This window comes from Gadus chalcogrammus, chromosome 2 (genome assembly GCF_026213295.1).
Source record: "Gadus chalcogrammus isolate NIFS_2021 chromosome 2, NIFS_Gcha_1.0, whole genome shotgun sequence".
In the NCBI taxonomy this organism is placed as follows: domain Eukaryota; kingdom Metazoa; phylum Chordata; class Actinopteri; order Gadiformes; family Gadidae; genus Gadus; species Gadus chalcogrammus.
Window position 1 is genome coordinate 8,056,744 of NC_079413.1, and position 17,275 is coordinate 8,074,018.

A 17,275-nucleotide genomic window follows, 5' to 3' on the forward strand; every position below is an offset into this window, starting at 1 on the left:
TCCAAGAAATTATACACGGTACACCCAATACGGTGAAAATATGAGGGTTATATTTTTTTCACAATGGCTGCATTCCAGTTATGAATACTCAGGCATTATGTTTAGATTGTCTTAACGACAGGGCTTTTAAACTTTTTCAGGCCAGGGACCCCTTGGAGGGGAGAATTCTGTCCAAGGCCCCCCTATGAGGCAAATCATGACCCAATCAAACAACCTAGCACAACAGTGTTCATAGCCAAACAACTCCATGTCTGCAGAAATCTTGAGATATCCCTGCATCTCGTTGACAGAGGAATGGTACATTTTGTGCTATGTTTATGAATTAAGTGTCCTAAAGAAACACATTTTGGAATGATCCAAAGACTGAGCTTGCGGACACCCTTCCCGGAGGACAGAACCTTTGTCCTGGTTGTGTTTTTTCCTCCATGAACCACAACAAAGAGCACCTTCATCCCAGTGTGTGTCCACCACAGGTTAGGGCGGAGCCGGCGTTTCCCCCTCACATCTCCCCCCGGCCCAGCCTTCCCTCTCCTGATTACCAGGAAGGGGTCTTCACCTTTTGACATCCCATTGTGTCTGGTGGTATTGCCGGAAAAGATGCTCATTTCCGGAGTTCAGAGATCTGATCACAAACGCACGAGGACAGGAGGTTGGGGCTAAGGGGGTTGAGTGGAGTGGGTGTGTGTGGGGGGGGGGTGCTAAAGTATGACCTGGCTGGCCCTCATGCTGCTAACCGGGGACATCCAGTCTTTATTTGTAGCTTGTGTGCATCGAGACCACCACTGTTTTGTGGTGTCCCATATAAGGACATGGTGGAGATTGTTTTTCTTTGATGTCACTGCTGTTGTTGTAAACTAATAGATTTTTTTTACATGATGCCGGAAAGGATGTGGAAAAAAAGCCATATTATGATTTGTCTAATGAGGAAACTTCAGCTCTGCAGTGTCATGTTTACTATGAGTTCTATTATTGGCTGGTCCCTCTTGTAGCCAGTATTCAAGACAACCTTTCACAAGGAGGACATGTATTCTAATCCAAAGATATATTTAACCAGAGGGGACTTTTTTTTCACTTTTGGTAACCAAAACAAGACCATAAAGGAAACGACATCTAAATGCATTAAAATCGGTGCACATTTCCAGGAACCATAGTGTTCTTAATTAAGGAAAAATATGGAATTTCTAAAATGGACAGTCTATCCAACTTTCCCACGAGACGCTATGCGTTGATCCACTCTCTTTTGGACCTCACATATAAGTTGATTATATTATATTAACTTTGACACTCTTAATATAGTCCCATGTTCATCTTCATTGCCCAGTATTGTCAATGAAAGGATGTCCTTTAAGAGATTCATAATTTTTCTTGATCTTTATATCTTGCTTCACATCATAAAGCAAGGAGAAAGATAAAGCTGTACTGAATTTAATGAAGAGGATGGAGAGAGAGAGAGAGAGAGAGAGAGAGAGAGAGAGAGAGAGAGAGAGAGAGAGAGAGAGAGAGAGAGAGAGAGAGAGAGAGAGAGAGAGAGAGAGAGAGAGAGAGAGAGAGAGAGAGAAAAAAAAAGCGAGAGGGAGAGACTCTAACAAAACACTATTCAGTGTATTTTTCGGGATATGTCCCTGGACATTGTCCCTGCACACAGATCCCGTTGTTTGCCTGTGTGTTGATGTGTGATGGGGGAATGGAAGAAGCCGGGGGTAAACAGAGAGTGGGACACAAGCCACCCAACTCTGACCTCCGATACAGCGCTGCTTCCTCTCCCTCCAGCCCACCCACCTCCCACTCACCCACAACCCTCACCCAAGGGGCTGCTAAAAATCACAGATATCCACTGTCCCCCCCCCCCCCCCCAACCACACACACACACACACACACATACACACACACATACACAAATGTGGCTCTAATTTGTACATAGGCAACAAGGCCTTCTCACTGACCGTGACTTTTCTCAGGGAAACTGCTGTGGCCGGAGTGGAGCGGTGGGGGTTGGGTGGAGGGTGGAGGGTGGAGGGTGGAGGGTGGGGGAATCTAGTGATAACATTAAAGTGCATTTTGCTCAAGCGCTTCGTGGTTTGTTGCGATTGGGCCGTTGCCACGGGAGCTTGATAGTCATCGGCGCACATGTTGGTGGGTCGGGGCGAGGGAAAGAGAATAAATAAGCTTCGGAACACGTCCAAAAATGAGTGGAAATGAGTTGATAATCCGAGAACCCTCAGAGAGCATGTTTGCGCATGAGTTAATAATGGGGGAATTAATAAGAGCATCCCAAAGAGGAGATGCTCTGGGAAGCGTTGTTCTCGTCTGACCTAGAGGATGCTGCTAATTCCAGAAATACAAACAGCACCATGGGAAGAATAATAGATAGGACTGCAATTAGGAATAGATAACAAATTATATGATGCATAAGTTTAAAAGACTAGTATAGGGGAAACAGGATACAGTTTGATACATCTATTTAATATGTCATACCATGTCATAATATCGTGTCGTCATATCATATTAGCCCTGCCCTATCACATCATATCGTGGCACACTAAATTATGTTAAATTATATCATATCTACAATGCCATCATATCACAAACCACACAATGCTAACTTGCGTTTCCTATATTGTAAGCTGCTGCCAAATACCGCGATATAAAATAATAAAAAACGCAACATAACTACAACACTACATTTATTATACTGATTATAAAAAAAAGTGGATTTCACCAATCTAAGGTCAGCACAGCTTCCCGGAATCAGCACAGCTAAAACGATTGAACTTCCGACTGTTTCTTTTATTTGATCACATACAAAGTCATCCAACGTCAACACATTTTGACTACAGTTCATGTCACACAAGCTATATCAACACCAGCATGTGGCTTGAATTTGCCTGGCTAGCATGTTTGCCTATAGAGTTAAACGCTAGTAATCTCTTCACTGAGTGCATTTACTAGATCCCTGATGGCATCAGGCGCACCAGTAGGGGACGTTTACTTTGTCGTCAACACACAAGACATTAGGCCAGACTTCAGTGTTGACTTTATTTGTGTCCGTATGTGCTTTTATGAGTCATATTTTCCGCTTGATAACTTCACAGGAAAACAAAGCAATGTGGCTGAAACTGAATAGTTCTGAGGACACTGTTGAGGAAACCGCTTTGATGACATGTAAAAATAAACAAGATGACATGATATCCACACAGCTCTCTCTTGCAATGGTATACTGTGGCTATTCGTTGCCAGTCGTGCACATCCTGTGTTATACCTTGCAGGATTGTTCTCCTTGCAGGACAACCTCCATTCAGAAGCTGGTTGCCTGCCTGTATTTATTTTCTCGGTTACATGAAATGATTGTTGAACAATAGCAGAAAATGTCGAATTTCTTACAAAATGTTATTGTTTTTAACCTTTTTTATAATTATACACCATTTTACTTAAATACTGCATTCCAGTGAGGAGTTGTGGTAGCATTAACTGCATAATATGAACAAACCTACTTACTATTCTGCTGCCTTTCCTTCAAAGTGTGCATATATAAAGCAACATTCAAATAATGAATAGCCGTCTGCACTAAATTGGCTCCAAAATGCACGAAAGCCATGTTGTTTTCATTCCAGGCTATTAGTCGGTGGTCCTAGAGATACAATCTTTCTTCAGATATGATGTTCTGAAGTTTGCGTTTGTTGGAGAAAATGGAGCGGTCATTTTCCTCAGTGGTGACTGCTTGAGATTTTTGTTGTTATTGAGTTTGAAAGATGTTCTCACCATGTCATCCACTCTTCCTTTTCTCTCTAGTGTCATTTGCATTGTCTGAGAGTACTACCTGATGACTTCATCATGGAAGGGAATATCGCCATCTTCTAATAATAACTTAATAACTTAGCCATAAGTCAACATCTACCTGCACAAAAACCTGCAGTGTTTTTCTGATTATGTTCCTCATTCTTGTTAAAATAAACTACGTAACACTCTGAACTACATATCTTTGCATGAAATTGTATGATGCAATCAAAGTTGAATTGAATTGAAAGTGATACATATAGGCTACATCAAACAAAGAGCAGTGTTTGCATTGCATGGAGACGGCGTGTTCCCGAGCAGAATGACACGGTGCGCTATCCCCATTCGATCCCTCCTGGCCTGCCTCCCGCCCGGACGGCTTGAGAAAGAAGATACTCTTGGCTTCGGATCGGATAGCGATCACCCATTCCTTGCCTTTATGCTCACTATCGGCAAGCACAACAGCGTTTCCCCTTTATTCAAGACTAACCTTAGCATGTAGCCACCCAACAGGTGATATACCTTGGTGACATGACATGACTTAAGGACACAGGGGTTCAGGGACCTGGTTCCTGGGACTCAGCATGGCAGAAGAGCATAGGAGCATGTTTGCATAGGTCATTTTTGTTGAACGCAATTAGACAAGGTAGCATTGAAAATATATTTATTTCTATTAGTCTCTATTAGTGTTAATTTTGCTTGGACTGTTAAGATGAAAACCAGATACAATGTCCTGATTGCGATAAACAAAATAATTTTTGGGTGAATGTTGTGAGAGAAGGCATGAACACTAGATAACCACTAACACATGTAGGAACAAAGGTGAACAAACAATGGACTAATGTTTTTTTCCATCTGGCTAATTGGGTGATTGAGTCATTCTGTGAAGTGCTTTATTGGTTGGTTGGTTGATTGATTGATTACTCTAATTGATTGTAAAAAAAAAAGTTATATGCAGGAAAAAAAACTAAATAAATTAATTAAAATAAAAACACTCATTCACTCATTCACCTCTGAGTACATGCATCAGCACCACCGAGCCATGCAGACAACAGTAATACAACTTCCCTGCCATGCTTTGCATCAATTGAAATAAACGGAGCCACCCAGAAAGAACCAACAGACCTTCATGTCGATTATCACAAAACCCAAAACCCCAAATGACCACTTTCCACTTTTCTTGTTCCATCCATGTGCAGCAGGACAGTACCCACTTCTGACCCCCACAGTCAGCACATGAGATGGGGAGGTGAGATATTGAGAGACTGTCCGCCCTGCGGTTCCCATGGTCTTGTGGCTCTCGAGGGACCCGGAGCCACTGTAAACCTCACCAATGCTCACTCTCTCTTTCTATCTCTCTCATCCACTGTCTCTCTCTGTCTCTCTCTCTCTCTCTCTCTCTCTCTCTCTCTCTCTCTCTCTCTCTCTCTCGCTACCATCATTATCACCAGCAGGACAGCTACAATGGCCCAGATCACAGGAGATAACATTGTCAGGGGCCGCGGCAGCAGGTGAGAGCCTCACTAGGGGCCCCGATTAGGTATCCGGGTCTCAGGGTGTTGCGTTGCCTTCCGGGTCCCTCAGGGGCCCCGGCCTCGCCATCTGCCGAGGGAGACTTCTTCCCCCTCCCCCCACCCCCCCTGGCCTTGGCTTGGTTCGATACTTGCTGGGCTGTTGCTGTAGGGCGTCGCTTTCGGGTGTCTCCTGTTACGTTATGTTCGACGCGGACGTGCATTGTGGCACTTTGAAAACGTCCCCTTTGTCATGGCTTTAAGTGTTGTACTTGGAGAGCGGAACGCGACACGAGGACTAGGGAAATCTAGAGCATATACGGGGAAATGCCTATCTTTGATGAAGTGATGTCGTGTGTGTCTGGGGGGGGGGGGGGGGGGGGGGGGGACAGTCTTGTTTGATTTACCCATGATGCACTGGAATCATCATTTGTTGAGCATGGTTAATCGCTCAATACGGGTCAGATGCGTGTCCTCTTTGACCACCACATGAGTCACCTGGCATCATGCATGAAGACCGCTGAAAACAAAAAGGATCTGTGAACTCTAAAGGGTTTAGGAGAGCCCGCCATCTTGGATCAGAGCGGAGCTATTCGGGAGCCCCGGCGGGAAGCCCATCCGTCATCAAAGGGCCTGGCCGCGCGATGTTCCCAATGGCAGCCGTGACCGAGGGATGGTTCGCATTCAACCTGAGAGGACTGCCGCACGCCACGCAACCACCCTCCCCTCCGCCCTGACCCACCCCTCCCTGCCAAGGCGCCGCCGCAGGCTTTGATCCAGCGCCAGCGGCGGAGGATACGGGGAGCTGTCGGACAGCCCTGCACACGCCAGACCACTGGTGTGCACGTCGCTGGCCATCCACCCAGAGGATCACATTAAAGGAGAGAACGTTGGTGGGAACATTGCTGGAGAACTGATTAAGAAGACGATGGGGGAGGGGTTATATGGTCGTTAAAGGTTCTCTGGTCATTTCATGAGGTTACTGGGAATGTTTAGGAAGGGATTGTACATTTTTGTTTATTTGCACTTAAATAATCCTTGATGGGAATTCTAGAGGTAACAATAATTGAATAATTTACAGCTTTCAACTGTGTCTTCACTTAATGGATATGTGTTAAAAAACATATTTTGATTCGTTTTTTAATACTTTTAGAGATTTAAGAGAAACATGATCCAATTCAATTTGATATGGCTTTAGTAATGTGGAAAGTAAAGAACTGCAGCCACATCTGCAGAATCACTTTGAATCAGTTAAGAAACGGCAAGGGGGATATTCCCGACACCAGACACTGATAACCATCCCTAGCACCCCAATGCCATATATCTTGACATGCTGTCCGTCCACTACTCATCAACACACCCCTCTTACACAGTCCACATTGTCGATAAAAAAAACACAATATTATAATCCATCACTATTTATTTGACAATAAATACAGTATTGTGTGGACAATATCGTTTTTCCTTTTCATTTAATGGTATCCTGTTCCGTTTAATGGTTTAAAACATGCATGCTGGTAGACTCTGGGCTTGCTAAAGGCCTGATGGCTTGTCCATATGTGTGGAGAGTGACCCTGGGCTGACCTATGGCTCTCTGGGTTACTGGTGGAGGACACTGTTACGCAAGGAGGCTACCTGATATTGCTGACTCTAATACTTTTTTATTTTTTATTTTTGCTCTTCTGCCATATCACGTTGCAAATGTAGAATCAGAGAAGCCATAAATAAAAAGCTGAACCTAATCTTTTTAACTGTTTTAACTGCTTTAATTATTTAATAAAAAAATGCAAACAAAATAACAAAATAAAGTTATTATTATTATTGCAAGTGGTAAGATATACTCAAATATGACAATTGGTTGCTGCCACTAGTATGACCCCTTTACACTTGGCCTTAATATGCATTTTGGGTCAATCGGCTATCTGATTTAAACACAAACACAATGCCAGGTATAGAAGGGATTTATGTATATAGATGGTTTGAAATATTACAGCTGGAGTGGCAATCTCAAGGGTTTTCATGTAACTAAATGACTGAGTGAGTGAGTGACTAAGTGACCATCTATCACAATTGAGGTCACGCAATGGTGATAGAGCCTACGGCCCACTGATGAGATCCCTTGCATTTGCAGCATTATGAAAGTTACAAACTGGGTGTCGGCAAACACTGTTTGTATCTCTGTCCAAAATTACAACTTATGCCAAAAGGGTCAATAAAGTGAACAAAACAGACATCTTTGTGATGCAACTTCGAGATCACAGCCATAGTGCTATTAGCCATTAGGTATATTAATTTGGACACAACGGATTTACAATCAGAGATGGCATAGATCTGGTATCCACCACTAACCATGCTTGAGAATCAGGGATGGTTTATATCTGGTATCCACGACACAGACAGAATAATCCGCTTCCATCTGTTCAGCTCATCATTGCATGGCGGATGTCATTGCTGGGAGTCTCCAAACAGGGTCCTAACATGGGAGTGGTGGGGGTCACGCCTCCCCCCTGCTGGGCCACCATACGGCCTGTGTTTTGATAGCGACCATTACGCGGGTGCGGGGAGGGGCTAACCCTCTGAGCTAACAGCCCTGTCGTTAGACACACAGAGTGAGCATGCCCACCAGCGTGCTCCGAGACAGTGAGTAAACATGGTGGTGAGGGCTGTGGAATCCGAGGGGGACAGGGGACGGCATGCCGCCCACGACCAGAATAGGCGTTCAGCTCAGCTTCAACACAAACAGATAATAAAAAGGATGACAGATGAGTCCCTGCTGGCGACGAGGCATCACCGAAGCAACTGTCCAATTCAACATTCGACGACTTGTAAACTCAAACATGTGTGCTAACTAATCTGAGGACATCACTAGTCTTATCGGAAAATAACTTGAGCTCCATTTGAAGACTAATTACTCAATGAACGCTACTTGATTGACCGTGGCTCAGTTGAACAGAACTGGATTCCGTTTGGAGGATCGTACGAACAAAACCCAATTATATGATTGCATGAATATTCATTTCATTTCCCAAACACTCGTCTCAGTCTAGTCTGGGCCAAAACAGCACTGTTGACCCACTGTTCTTTGTGGCACAGTGGAAACACACCCGCCCCTTGCCTTGACCTTAGTGGGTTTGGGGGCGGGGTAGGGGGGGGTCTGGCAGGGGTCACAGGCTTTGAGCTGATGGTCCGTTGAGTCTTAATCATCGTAGCCTGTCTACTTTTATCCAAATGGAAAAAGTTACGCTTTTAAGCAGAAACAGGAGACAGGAGACAGCGGCCCGCATCAGGTTAACTGTGAACCGTATCAGCACCGTGGAGAATTGGAATGGGTGTTTGATGAAGGGCGGGGGGGGACCAGCCCATGGAAGGGTGACTGGTGACATACTAAAAATTATCCACACATTTGAATTCGGTTTGTACTGACTGTGATCAAAATTCGCTGTTCCATACTTGCAGTCTGAGTTTTCTAGAACTTTCTGAAATGGAGCAGCACAATATTGTGTCCGGTTTGTACTTTTTTTTTCTTTTCTGGTTGGGTTTGTTATTGTAATTGTAATAATTGTAATAAACATACAAAACACCTGATTGACTTATACACTGACTTATCCTAACTTACGCTAAATGATACACTAATGCAGATCACCAACACCATCTGCTGCCGTCTGGCAATTATATTCCTTGAATGCTTTGGTCTAAAAGAAGAAACGAAAAAATATACCGCGTGCACTGGGGGACGGGAATCTTTGACCGGACAAGTGCCAATTTATGAAGCACACTTCCCCCCCCCCCCCCCCGCCCCCCTACAGGGGTCTTGTAGCCCTCCTGGGGAGGTTCAGCGCATGAGACAGACTGCTCAAGCTTGACCCTCTCACCTCTGCATAGATATGTATAGGCCTGTGACCACCAAGGAAAACAAGCTCCGTCTCTTTAAAGCCAAACTACTTTTGTTGTGTTAGTAATCTAGTGTGAGCAATATGTGACTATATTATTATTGCAGCAACAAGTTGAAGGGACTTTTTCTTTCATCTCTTTCTGCAATAACACACAAGATTGACCTATTGTTATTGCTCCACAAAAAGGAGCAATTAGATGGTTGAGAATTGAACTCTTGAAGCACATCTTCTCCAAACGAACCCCGACACGTTTAGCACTGCCCTTACACCCTTACGTTCACATACACTGGGGGCTTTGGAAGGAAATAAACAACAATAACGTTAGCATCATTATGTTAATATTCTATATGAGAATCCTGCAGACAGCGTCACAAGCTAACGAAGGGCCCTATAATTCCCAGGCAATTATGGTATTCATGTGTTGTGGGGGGAAAAAGAAGGGCAAATGCAAATGAGAATGCAGATGCATTTACAGTAGACGGGCATTTAAACATGGGCACCCTCATGCTGGTGAGGTGTTATGGTAATTATTTGTCTGAGGAAGTTTAGCGTCACTGGTCGATGGTTGTGAAATAATTAAGAAAAGAGAAAAACAAGTGACAAGCTATCGGTAGTAATCGAGGACACAGTCATAATTCGGAAATTTGAGTTGCCATACAGCACCGATGGTATTTTGTTTCATTCATATTTTTGTTAAGACAGTCTCAGCGATCAAATTGTGTTATTTTGTTTAAATTAGGCCAAAGAAAAAGAAAACGTTTTATGTACCCTATGCAATATTATATGCAAATGATTGCCATCTCATGCAATGTATGATGTAGCTGTGTAAATCAGCCAATGATTGTATGTAGAAATAACAGGTGTTGAGGGTTTAAGTGCTGCCCCTTTGCTTGTTAAGTGTGCAAGTGTAGTGATTTTAAGTAGCACCACTGTCCACATTTAGTGCCGTTTAACTCATAACAGGCACTTCCTCAATTTGCAGATTGGGCGAAAGAAAGTGACTGTTCAAACTCACCATTTTCTCCCGAGCTAAATAAACGGGTATCTGTGACAATAGATTATACCCCAACAGTGATTTGTCTCCATCTGTTGGCTGTATGAGGTAGTTAAGACACCATGCATGCACATTGTCTCTAAATGCAAGCTGCCTGAATGAAGAACGCCAAACCGTGGGTTGATAAACGGGCATTTAGAAACACTTTCCATTCTTCGTTGCTACATCTGAATTCATGCACATTTATGTCAAAGTTGCGTTGTCAAAATGTTGCCAGCGATGTAGCTTTGACCATTTGTCAAAGGATACCACGTTTATGGTAAATTAAGAACAGAATAATCATGAAAATGTAGATGGTAGAAAAGTGAAAAGTTGCATTTTGATACAATTTCCAAAATGAGTACACAGCAGATTGACTTCTCAAACACAATTCTAAATGTTCAGACATTTTAAAATCCAACCTGCATGCGATCTCTTTACAAATCCCCAGCCAAAAACGTTGGGGGGGGGTTCCCCAGATCTTACCTAGCTTTCGGGGGTTCCAGTTCTTACTCATTTCAGCACAAGGTGGGGGATCTATGGCACTGAACAGATGTATTTGCGAGACTACTTTGTCATGCCTTTGGCGCCTCCCCTAAATGTCGTATTTATTCTTATTACAAGCACATTTTATTGGGGTGAAGAAGTAGTCTAAATACTGGATACTGATACGCACAGTTGTTGTAATGCATTTATCTGGTAGCAAATTGATTATACAAAACTTGACATCACTTCACTGAGCCACACACAAGTCAATTCCAATTAAAACGACACCTATAGGCCTACAATGCAAGTCCTGTGGGTTCATTCCAAAACAATCATCGTCAAAGCAATAGGTTTCAAACATAACCAATGTGACGCAATTGAAGAATTGCAAACAGAAAGCATGCTAGAAAAGGGTTTATTCTCCACCTGTATTCTAAGTTCCACTTCCATGAACCTAGAACTGCTTCTTGGCTCCAGCAGCCTTGGTCACTTGATGTTTAACCTCACGATCTTGTAGGGGTCGGCAGGCACTCGATCGCCAACTATCACTATCGCAAACTATGACATTCCTGAAAACAGAATCCCATTTAGTCAGCAAATGGAACAAGTAAAGTATGTTAAACAGGAAATTGTATTTATCTTTTTACAAAATTGAGCTGCATTGGCATTTTCGTCAAAGCCTTGTGAGCGAAGGCCACCATGAGAAAGCGTCAGTCGTAAAAAATGGTCTTCTTTAGAAAGCTGTAAATATACGGAACATTGTGAAATAGTAGTAGCATTCTTTAAATTAGTTTTTACCTCAAGGCGGGAGAGCGATTGACAGACATGTTCTTTTGCCTCTTCTCAAAGCGTTTGTACTTGCAAATGTAGCCTAATGCAAGTAGTCACAGCTGATGACGCTGGTACTCTGCATTCTCATCTTGGTCCCCAGGCCTGCAGGTTACATCAACTTCTCTAAAAGGTCATGCTGAAAAAAAAAAAAAAGGGTTCACTTCATTGCAGTACATTACTCGTAGAGATTATATCCCATTGCTCCAAAACTGGAACTATAGAGAGTAGCCTAATATAGAGGATACCCAGGTCTACATCAGCAATGCCATAAGGCGTTATCGTCAAAACCAAAAAGGCTAGGAAGACCATCGTGAGAAAACATCATTTGTAGACCTTGGTCACCTTGAGGACATTGAACCTCACGGTCTTGCTGAGGGGTCAGCACTCTCCAACTATCATGATGTCGCCAACTGTGACATCCCTGAAAACAGAAGCCCATTTTGTCAGCAAATGCAGCAAGTGAAGTCTGTCAGAAAATTAAATAAATCTTTTACAAAATAAGAGTTGCATCAGTTATGCCTTGCGGCATTTTCGTCAAAGCCTTGTGAGCTACGAAGACCATCGTGAGAAAGCATCATTTGCAGCAATTTGTAATCTTTAGAATCAGCATAATGACCCTTGGCACTAAATATATTGGCCATCTTTGAAATGGTAGAGGGCCATCTTTGAAATGAGCTTTTACCTGAAAGCGGGAGAGAGATGGACCGACATGTTCTTGTGCCTCTTCTCAAAACGGTTGTACTTCCGAATGTAATGCAGGGAGTCACGTCTGACGACGATGGTCCTCTGCATCTTCATCTTGGTCACCACGCCTGCAGGTTACATTAACTCCTTTAAAATGTCATAGTGAAACCGCAGAAAAATTTGGTTCACCTCATTGCAGTACATTACTCTTAGAGATCATATCCCATTACTCCAAAAATGGAATTTTAAAGAGTAATAGAGGAAAACCAGGGACTACATCAGCAATGCCATAAGGCGTTATCGTCAAAACCAAAAAGGCTAGGAAGACCATCGTGAGAAAACATCATTTGTAGACCACCTCTGAGTTGTAAACAAGATAGCTGAAGTGGTAACAAACCTGAGAGGATACGGTCACGGATGGAGACGTGTCCACTTAAGTGTAATTTATTGTCAATGCAAGACAATCATTGAACTTTAATAATAGTTTACATTTCAGACTAGTTCAGTTTGTCTCAATGGACTGCATCAGCAATGCCAAAAGGCAATGTGGTCAACATTAGACTACGAAGACCGTCATGAGAAAACATATGCAGAGTTTATCATATAAAAAAAAAAAAGCAGGATGATATTTGTCTAAGCATACGTACTAAAGACACTTTACCTCTCTTGGGGTTCTGAAGCCAAGCCCGGCATTTTTGAGGTAGCGGGGGACCTTTTCTTTAGCCTCCTTGGCACCTTCAGCCTATGCCTTCAGCAGCCAACACACGCTTTTTGTTCTGGAAGATGGTGGGCTGCTTCTGGTAAGCCTTCTCGTCTAAAAGGAAAGACGGAACGTCAAGGTTAGTTTCCAGAATTCAGTATGATTTATCTACATGGAGCTCGCTATGTTATGGTCATTTCACATAGGCTCAGCTCGTTCAATTATCTGTACCATAAAGTTGAAAATGTAGATGTTGATAGTCATTATAAATTAGGCATGGCTTGGTTTTTGAAGAAAGTCACTAAGCTAGCGGCTATCTCAACACAGCCTCTTTTGCTAATTCAATTTAGGAAGTGCTTAAGAACAAAAAAAATCTGTAGGCCTATTTATCAAACGTGCCCAAGGAGTACTAAGCACATCCGTAACCTGTCTTGATAAATCCCACCTGTTCTTAAGTACCATGCTCGTGCACGCTCAGACCATTTGCATTCAGACACGCCTCCAATTAACCATGCATTCTGAAACGACTCCAATTAACCATATATGGTCAGAGACTTCCACTTCCTTACCACAGACTTCCCTTCCCTACCAAGGAAAGGGAAGTCTGGGGCCACCTGCTGGAACTTTGGCCCCCGCGACCCGACCCGGGATATGCGGTTTGCAGATGAGAATGAGGCAGAATGAGGTCACTCACAACGCATCCTTTTATCAACCATGTGAATGTATTTTTCCCCCTCACCACTATAATGGCAAAGAGAGTGAAGAAAATAAGTGCTCGCTTAGTGCAGGAGGCATTTCAAATAAAAGAAAGCTTGCTGCATTGGAAAAGGTGACTGATGCAGTTAATTCAGTAGGATCTGAAGTAAAGTAAAGTAAAAAAAATGGCGTGAGACGTCAGCCACTCACCAAGCAGATCAGAGCGATCTTTGAAAATGCGCTCCCTCCAGAAAGCATGGTTTGCCAAGTCTTCAAAATCGCAAGTGAGCCATTGCACTACATTTCAAACATTTCTCTCAGCTGTATATTATAGGGTTTGAGTCCAATTTGTCGGTTTTAAATTAGACAACGGAGTAATTTAATGTTTTCTAACTAAAGGAAATCACGGGACATAGACTATGTGGATGTATCTGCTTAATGCATAGGTTGACACTCTTAAATGCTTTGCTTTTTGCTTGTAATATCGCTATTCTACCACTAGATTATATTCGTACGCATGGCCATTGGCCAGGGTTGTGCTATGTTTACACTCCTAAGTAAAAGTACATTTTGGTATATTCCATACTTTGCGTGACAATGTTCGTAGTTATACGCACTCCTTACGCACAAATCTGGGCCTAAGTACGGTTGATAAATGAACGTCTAACTGATCACTGTTTTGATTGTTTTTGTTTTATTTATTATTTTTTTCCAAAATGTCTTGTTTTTTTTAAACGATTTATGATGACTATATGCTCTGTAAGGTGACCTTGGGTGTCTTGAAAGGCGCCTCTATATTAAATGTATTATTATTATTATTATTAAAAAACATCCTGGTAAATGGCTGCGTTGACTGTGGACTAAAAGCACAATGGACCAACACCAACAGATGACATGGCTCCCCAGTTCAACAGACTCCGGAAACTTCACACTTGATTTCAAGCATCTTGGATTGTGTGCCTCTCCATTCTTCCTGCACTCTTCGTTTCAAAAAAAGATGCAAAATTGGCTCTCATCAGAAAAGAGGACGTTGGTCCACCGCTGAGCAAGACCATTGTTTTTCTTTGGACCAGGTAAGACGCTTCAGCAGTCTTCCATGGTTGTTAAAGGCTTAAAATATTTTACTTTGCATGTAATGAGCCTTTATAATACATTACTATGACCCAAGTTGAATTTCTGAAATAATGAGCTTGCACGATAACACCTGAATTCGAGATTGAATGCCCAAGTTGAGATATCAAAATGTAACCAGCAAAATTAGAAACAAAATGTATTAATGGAGAAATGGTCTGAAAAAATATTCTACCTCTCCATTTATCCTTGTCACAACGAACAGTATGGCCACTCAACCAGTTATCCTTACGAAATACAGCAGTTACATTTTTTATACCCATAATTACCCGAGACGTACACCCGATAAATTAAAGTCATACCCTCGTTTCATATTAGTTAAAAGCTTATGGTGCAATAAAGTCAGTGATCAGATGTGGTTTCGGGACTTCTGTAAAATCTTTAGCACCTCTTAATATCGTATTAATTCAACACAAGACCATTTTAATGGTGTGGGGAAGTGCATTACTAGACATGCCACCAACTTAGTAGTTTGAAGAAATATATTTTACATTTTATAAGTGTACTATTGTTTTATCATTGTTCAACTGCTCAAGAATCCAAATGCCATCAAAACTTGCCCATTCCAGACAGAATTAAAACTACACCTATACAATCCTCGTCCTGTGGATTCATGCAGCAACAACCAGTCAATTCAGCATTACCAATTTTAATGCCGCAAATAAAGAATTGCAAACAGAAAGCATGTTAGTAGAACATTGTTTATTCTCGACTGTAACAAATCAAATTGCCACTTCCATGCACCTAGAACTTCTGGAACTGCTTCTTGGCTCCAGCAGCCTTGGTCACCTTGAGGACATTGAACCTCACGGTCTTGCTGAGGGGTCGGCACTCTCCAACTATCACGATGTCGCCAACTGTGACATCCCTAAAAACAGAAGCCCATTTTGTCAGCAAATGCAGCAAGTGAAGTCTGTCAGGAAATTATATAAATCTTTTACAAAATAAGAGTTGCATCAGTTATGCCTTGCGGCATTTTCGTCAAAGCCTTGTGAGCTACGAAGACCATCGTGAGAAAGCATCATTTGCAGCAATTTGTAAACTTTAGAATCAGCATAATGACCCTTGGCACTAAATATATGGGCCATCTTTGAAATGGTAGAGGGCCATTTGGTAGAGGAAATTAGCTTTTACCTGAAAGCGGGAGAGAGATGGACCGACATGTTCTTGTGCCTCTTCTCAAAACGGTTGTACTTCCGAATGTAATGCAGGTAGTCACGTCTGATGACGATGGTCCTCTGCATCTTCATCTTGGTCACCACGCCTGCAGGTTACATTAACTCCTTTAAAAGGTCATAGTGAAACCGCAGAAAAATTTGGTTCACTTCATTGCAGTACATTACTCTTAGAGATCATATCTCATTACTCCAAAAATGGAATTTTAAAGAGTAATAGAGGAAAACCAGGGACTACATCAGCAATGCCATAAGGCGTTATCGTCAAAACCAAAAAGGCTAGGAAGACCATCGTGAGAAAACATCATTTGTAGACCACCGCTGAGTTGTAAATAAGATAGCTGAAGTGGTAACAAACCTGAGAGGATACGGCCACGGATGGAGACGTTTCCAGTGAAGGGGCATTTCTTGTCAATGTAAGTGCCGTCAATAGCCTATAGACGACAAACACAAATCTTTAACAAAAGTTTACATTGGAGACTGGTTCAGTTTGTCTTAATGGAATGCATCAGCAACGCCAAAAGGCAATATCGTCAACACCAGATAGGCTAGGAAGACCATCGTGAGAAAACATCATATGCAGAGTTCATCTTATCAAAAATAAATTAATAGCGGGATGATATTTGTCTCAGAATACGTACACTTTACCTCTCTTGGGGTTTTGAAGCCAAGCCCGACATTTTTGTAGTAGCGGGGGACCTTTTCTTTAGCCTCCTTGGCACCTTCAGCAGCCAACACACGCTTTTTGTTCTGGAAGATGGTGGGCTGCTTCTGGTAAGCCTTCTCGGTCTAAAAGGAAAGATGGAACGTCAAGGTTAGTTACCAGCCTTCAGTACACAACACGACTAACCTATATCATATGGAGCTCGCTATGTTGGTCAATTCACGTACAGGCCCAGCTACATGACAGAGGCATTCGCTCTATAAATCCATTTGGCCTAGGTACATTTTACATCGAGAACAATTATCTGAACAGAAAAAGTTCGAAATGTAGATGTTGATAGGTCATAATAAATTGGGAATGGTTTTATTTTTGAAGAAAATCACTAAGCTAACTGCTAACGGCTAACAGAGCACTGTAATCAACCACCATCCCTACACGCGGAGATGGGAGTCATAGTGCCAACTACAAATTACACGGATACTGCAATGTCAAACGTTACATAATATGTTACACGTTCGACGAATAAAACGGAAAGATTATAATAAAATATTGTAAACACACCACAGTAGAAAAGATGATTAAAAAAGACCACGCCGTCTTCTTTAACTTACTTGTACGTCCGCCATCTTCGCAGGCCGATCAGGAAAGAGGACAAAACATGGGCGCTACGGAAGGAAGAATACAACGCACCGGAAAT

The 17,275-nt window shown here is 42.4% G+C and overlaps 1 protein-coding gene, 1 long non-coding RNA gene and 6 other non-coding genes across 10 annotated transcripts; all 8 read right to left on the bottom strand.

Moving 5' to 3' along the window:
- Window positions 1-10,715: 10,715 nt before the first annotated feature.
- Window positions 10,716-13,346, bottom strand: LOC130403005 (uncharacterized). 3 transcript variants are annotated; one of them, XR_008904047.1, is made up of 4 exons: window positions 12,874-13,346; window positions 12,211-12,359; window positions 11,496-11,949; window positions 10,716-11,266 (listed from the first exon to the last, which is right to left on the bottom strand). It is a non-coding gene; the product is annotated as an uncharacterized LOC130403005 (long non-coding RNA). The 3 variants fall into 3 exon arrangements; XR_008904046.1 differs by having other exon boundaries at window positions 10,718-11,266; window positions 12,211-12,340; window positions 12,860-13,346; XR_008904045.1 differs by having other exon boundaries at window positions 10,751-11,266; window positions 12,211-12,340.
- On the bottom strand, window positions 11,776-11,858 carry LOC130376785 (small nucleolar RNA SNORD35). The gene has a single exon (XR_008894087.1). It is a non-coding gene; the product is annotated as a small nucleolar RNA SNORD35 (small nucleolar RNA).
- Window positions 12,029-12,111, bottom strand: LOC130376771 (small nucleolar RNA SNORD35). Its single transcript, XR_008894083.1, has one exon. It is a non-coding gene; the product is annotated as a small nucleolar RNA SNORD35 (small nucleolar RNA).
- Window positions 12,482-12,564, bottom strand: LOC130376788 (small nucleolar RNA SNORD35). Its single transcript, XR_008894088.1, has one exon. It is a non-coding gene; the product is annotated as a small nucleolar RNA SNORD35 (small nucleolar RNA).
- A 2,080-nt stretch (window positions 13,347-15,426) lies between the features above and the next one.
- Window positions 15,427-17,264, bottom strand: rps11 (ribosomal protein S11). Its single transcript, XM_056607009.1, has 5 exons — window positions 17,190-17,264; window positions 16,563-16,703; window positions 16,273-16,348; window positions 15,874-16,003; window positions 15,427-15,607 (listed from the first exon to the last, which is right to left on the bottom strand). Exons 1-5 carry the CDS (start codon window positions 17,202-17,204, stop codon window positions 15,484-15,486), a joined length of 486 nt encoding a protein of 161 aa, XP_056462984.1. The 5' UTR covers window positions 17,205-17,264; the 3' UTR covers window positions 15,427-15,483.
- On the bottom strand, window positions 15,687-15,769 carry LOC130376775 (small nucleolar RNA SNORD35). Its single transcript, XR_008894085.1, has one exon. It is a non-coding gene; the product is annotated as a small nucleolar RNA SNORD35 (small nucleolar RNA).
- LOC130376791 (small nucleolar RNA SNORD35) lies at window positions 16,145-16,227 on the bottom strand. Its single transcript, XR_008894089.1, has one exon. It is a non-coding gene; the product is annotated as a small nucleolar RNA SNORD35 (small nucleolar RNA).
- LOC130376780 (small nucleolar RNA SNORD35) lies at window positions 16,414-16,496 on the bottom strand. The gene has a single exon (XR_008894086.1). It is a non-coding gene; the product is annotated as a small nucleolar RNA SNORD35 (small nucleolar RNA).
- Window positions 17,265-17,275: the final 11 nt, after the last annotated feature.

What these genes read in the sequence shown, in the direction of transcription:
- rps11 (XM_056607009.1), bottom strand. An exon ending in GCTTCAAAACCCCAAGAGAG is followed by an intron (nt 16,349 to 16,562) that starts GTAAAGTGTACG and finishes TGTCGTCTATAG; the next exon opens with GCTATTGACGGCACTTACAT. An exon ending in CATCTCTCTCCCGCTTTCAG is followed by an intron (nt 15,608 to 15,873) that starts GTAAAAGCTAAT and finishes TTCTGTTTTTAG; the next exon opens with GGATGTCACAGTTGGCGACA.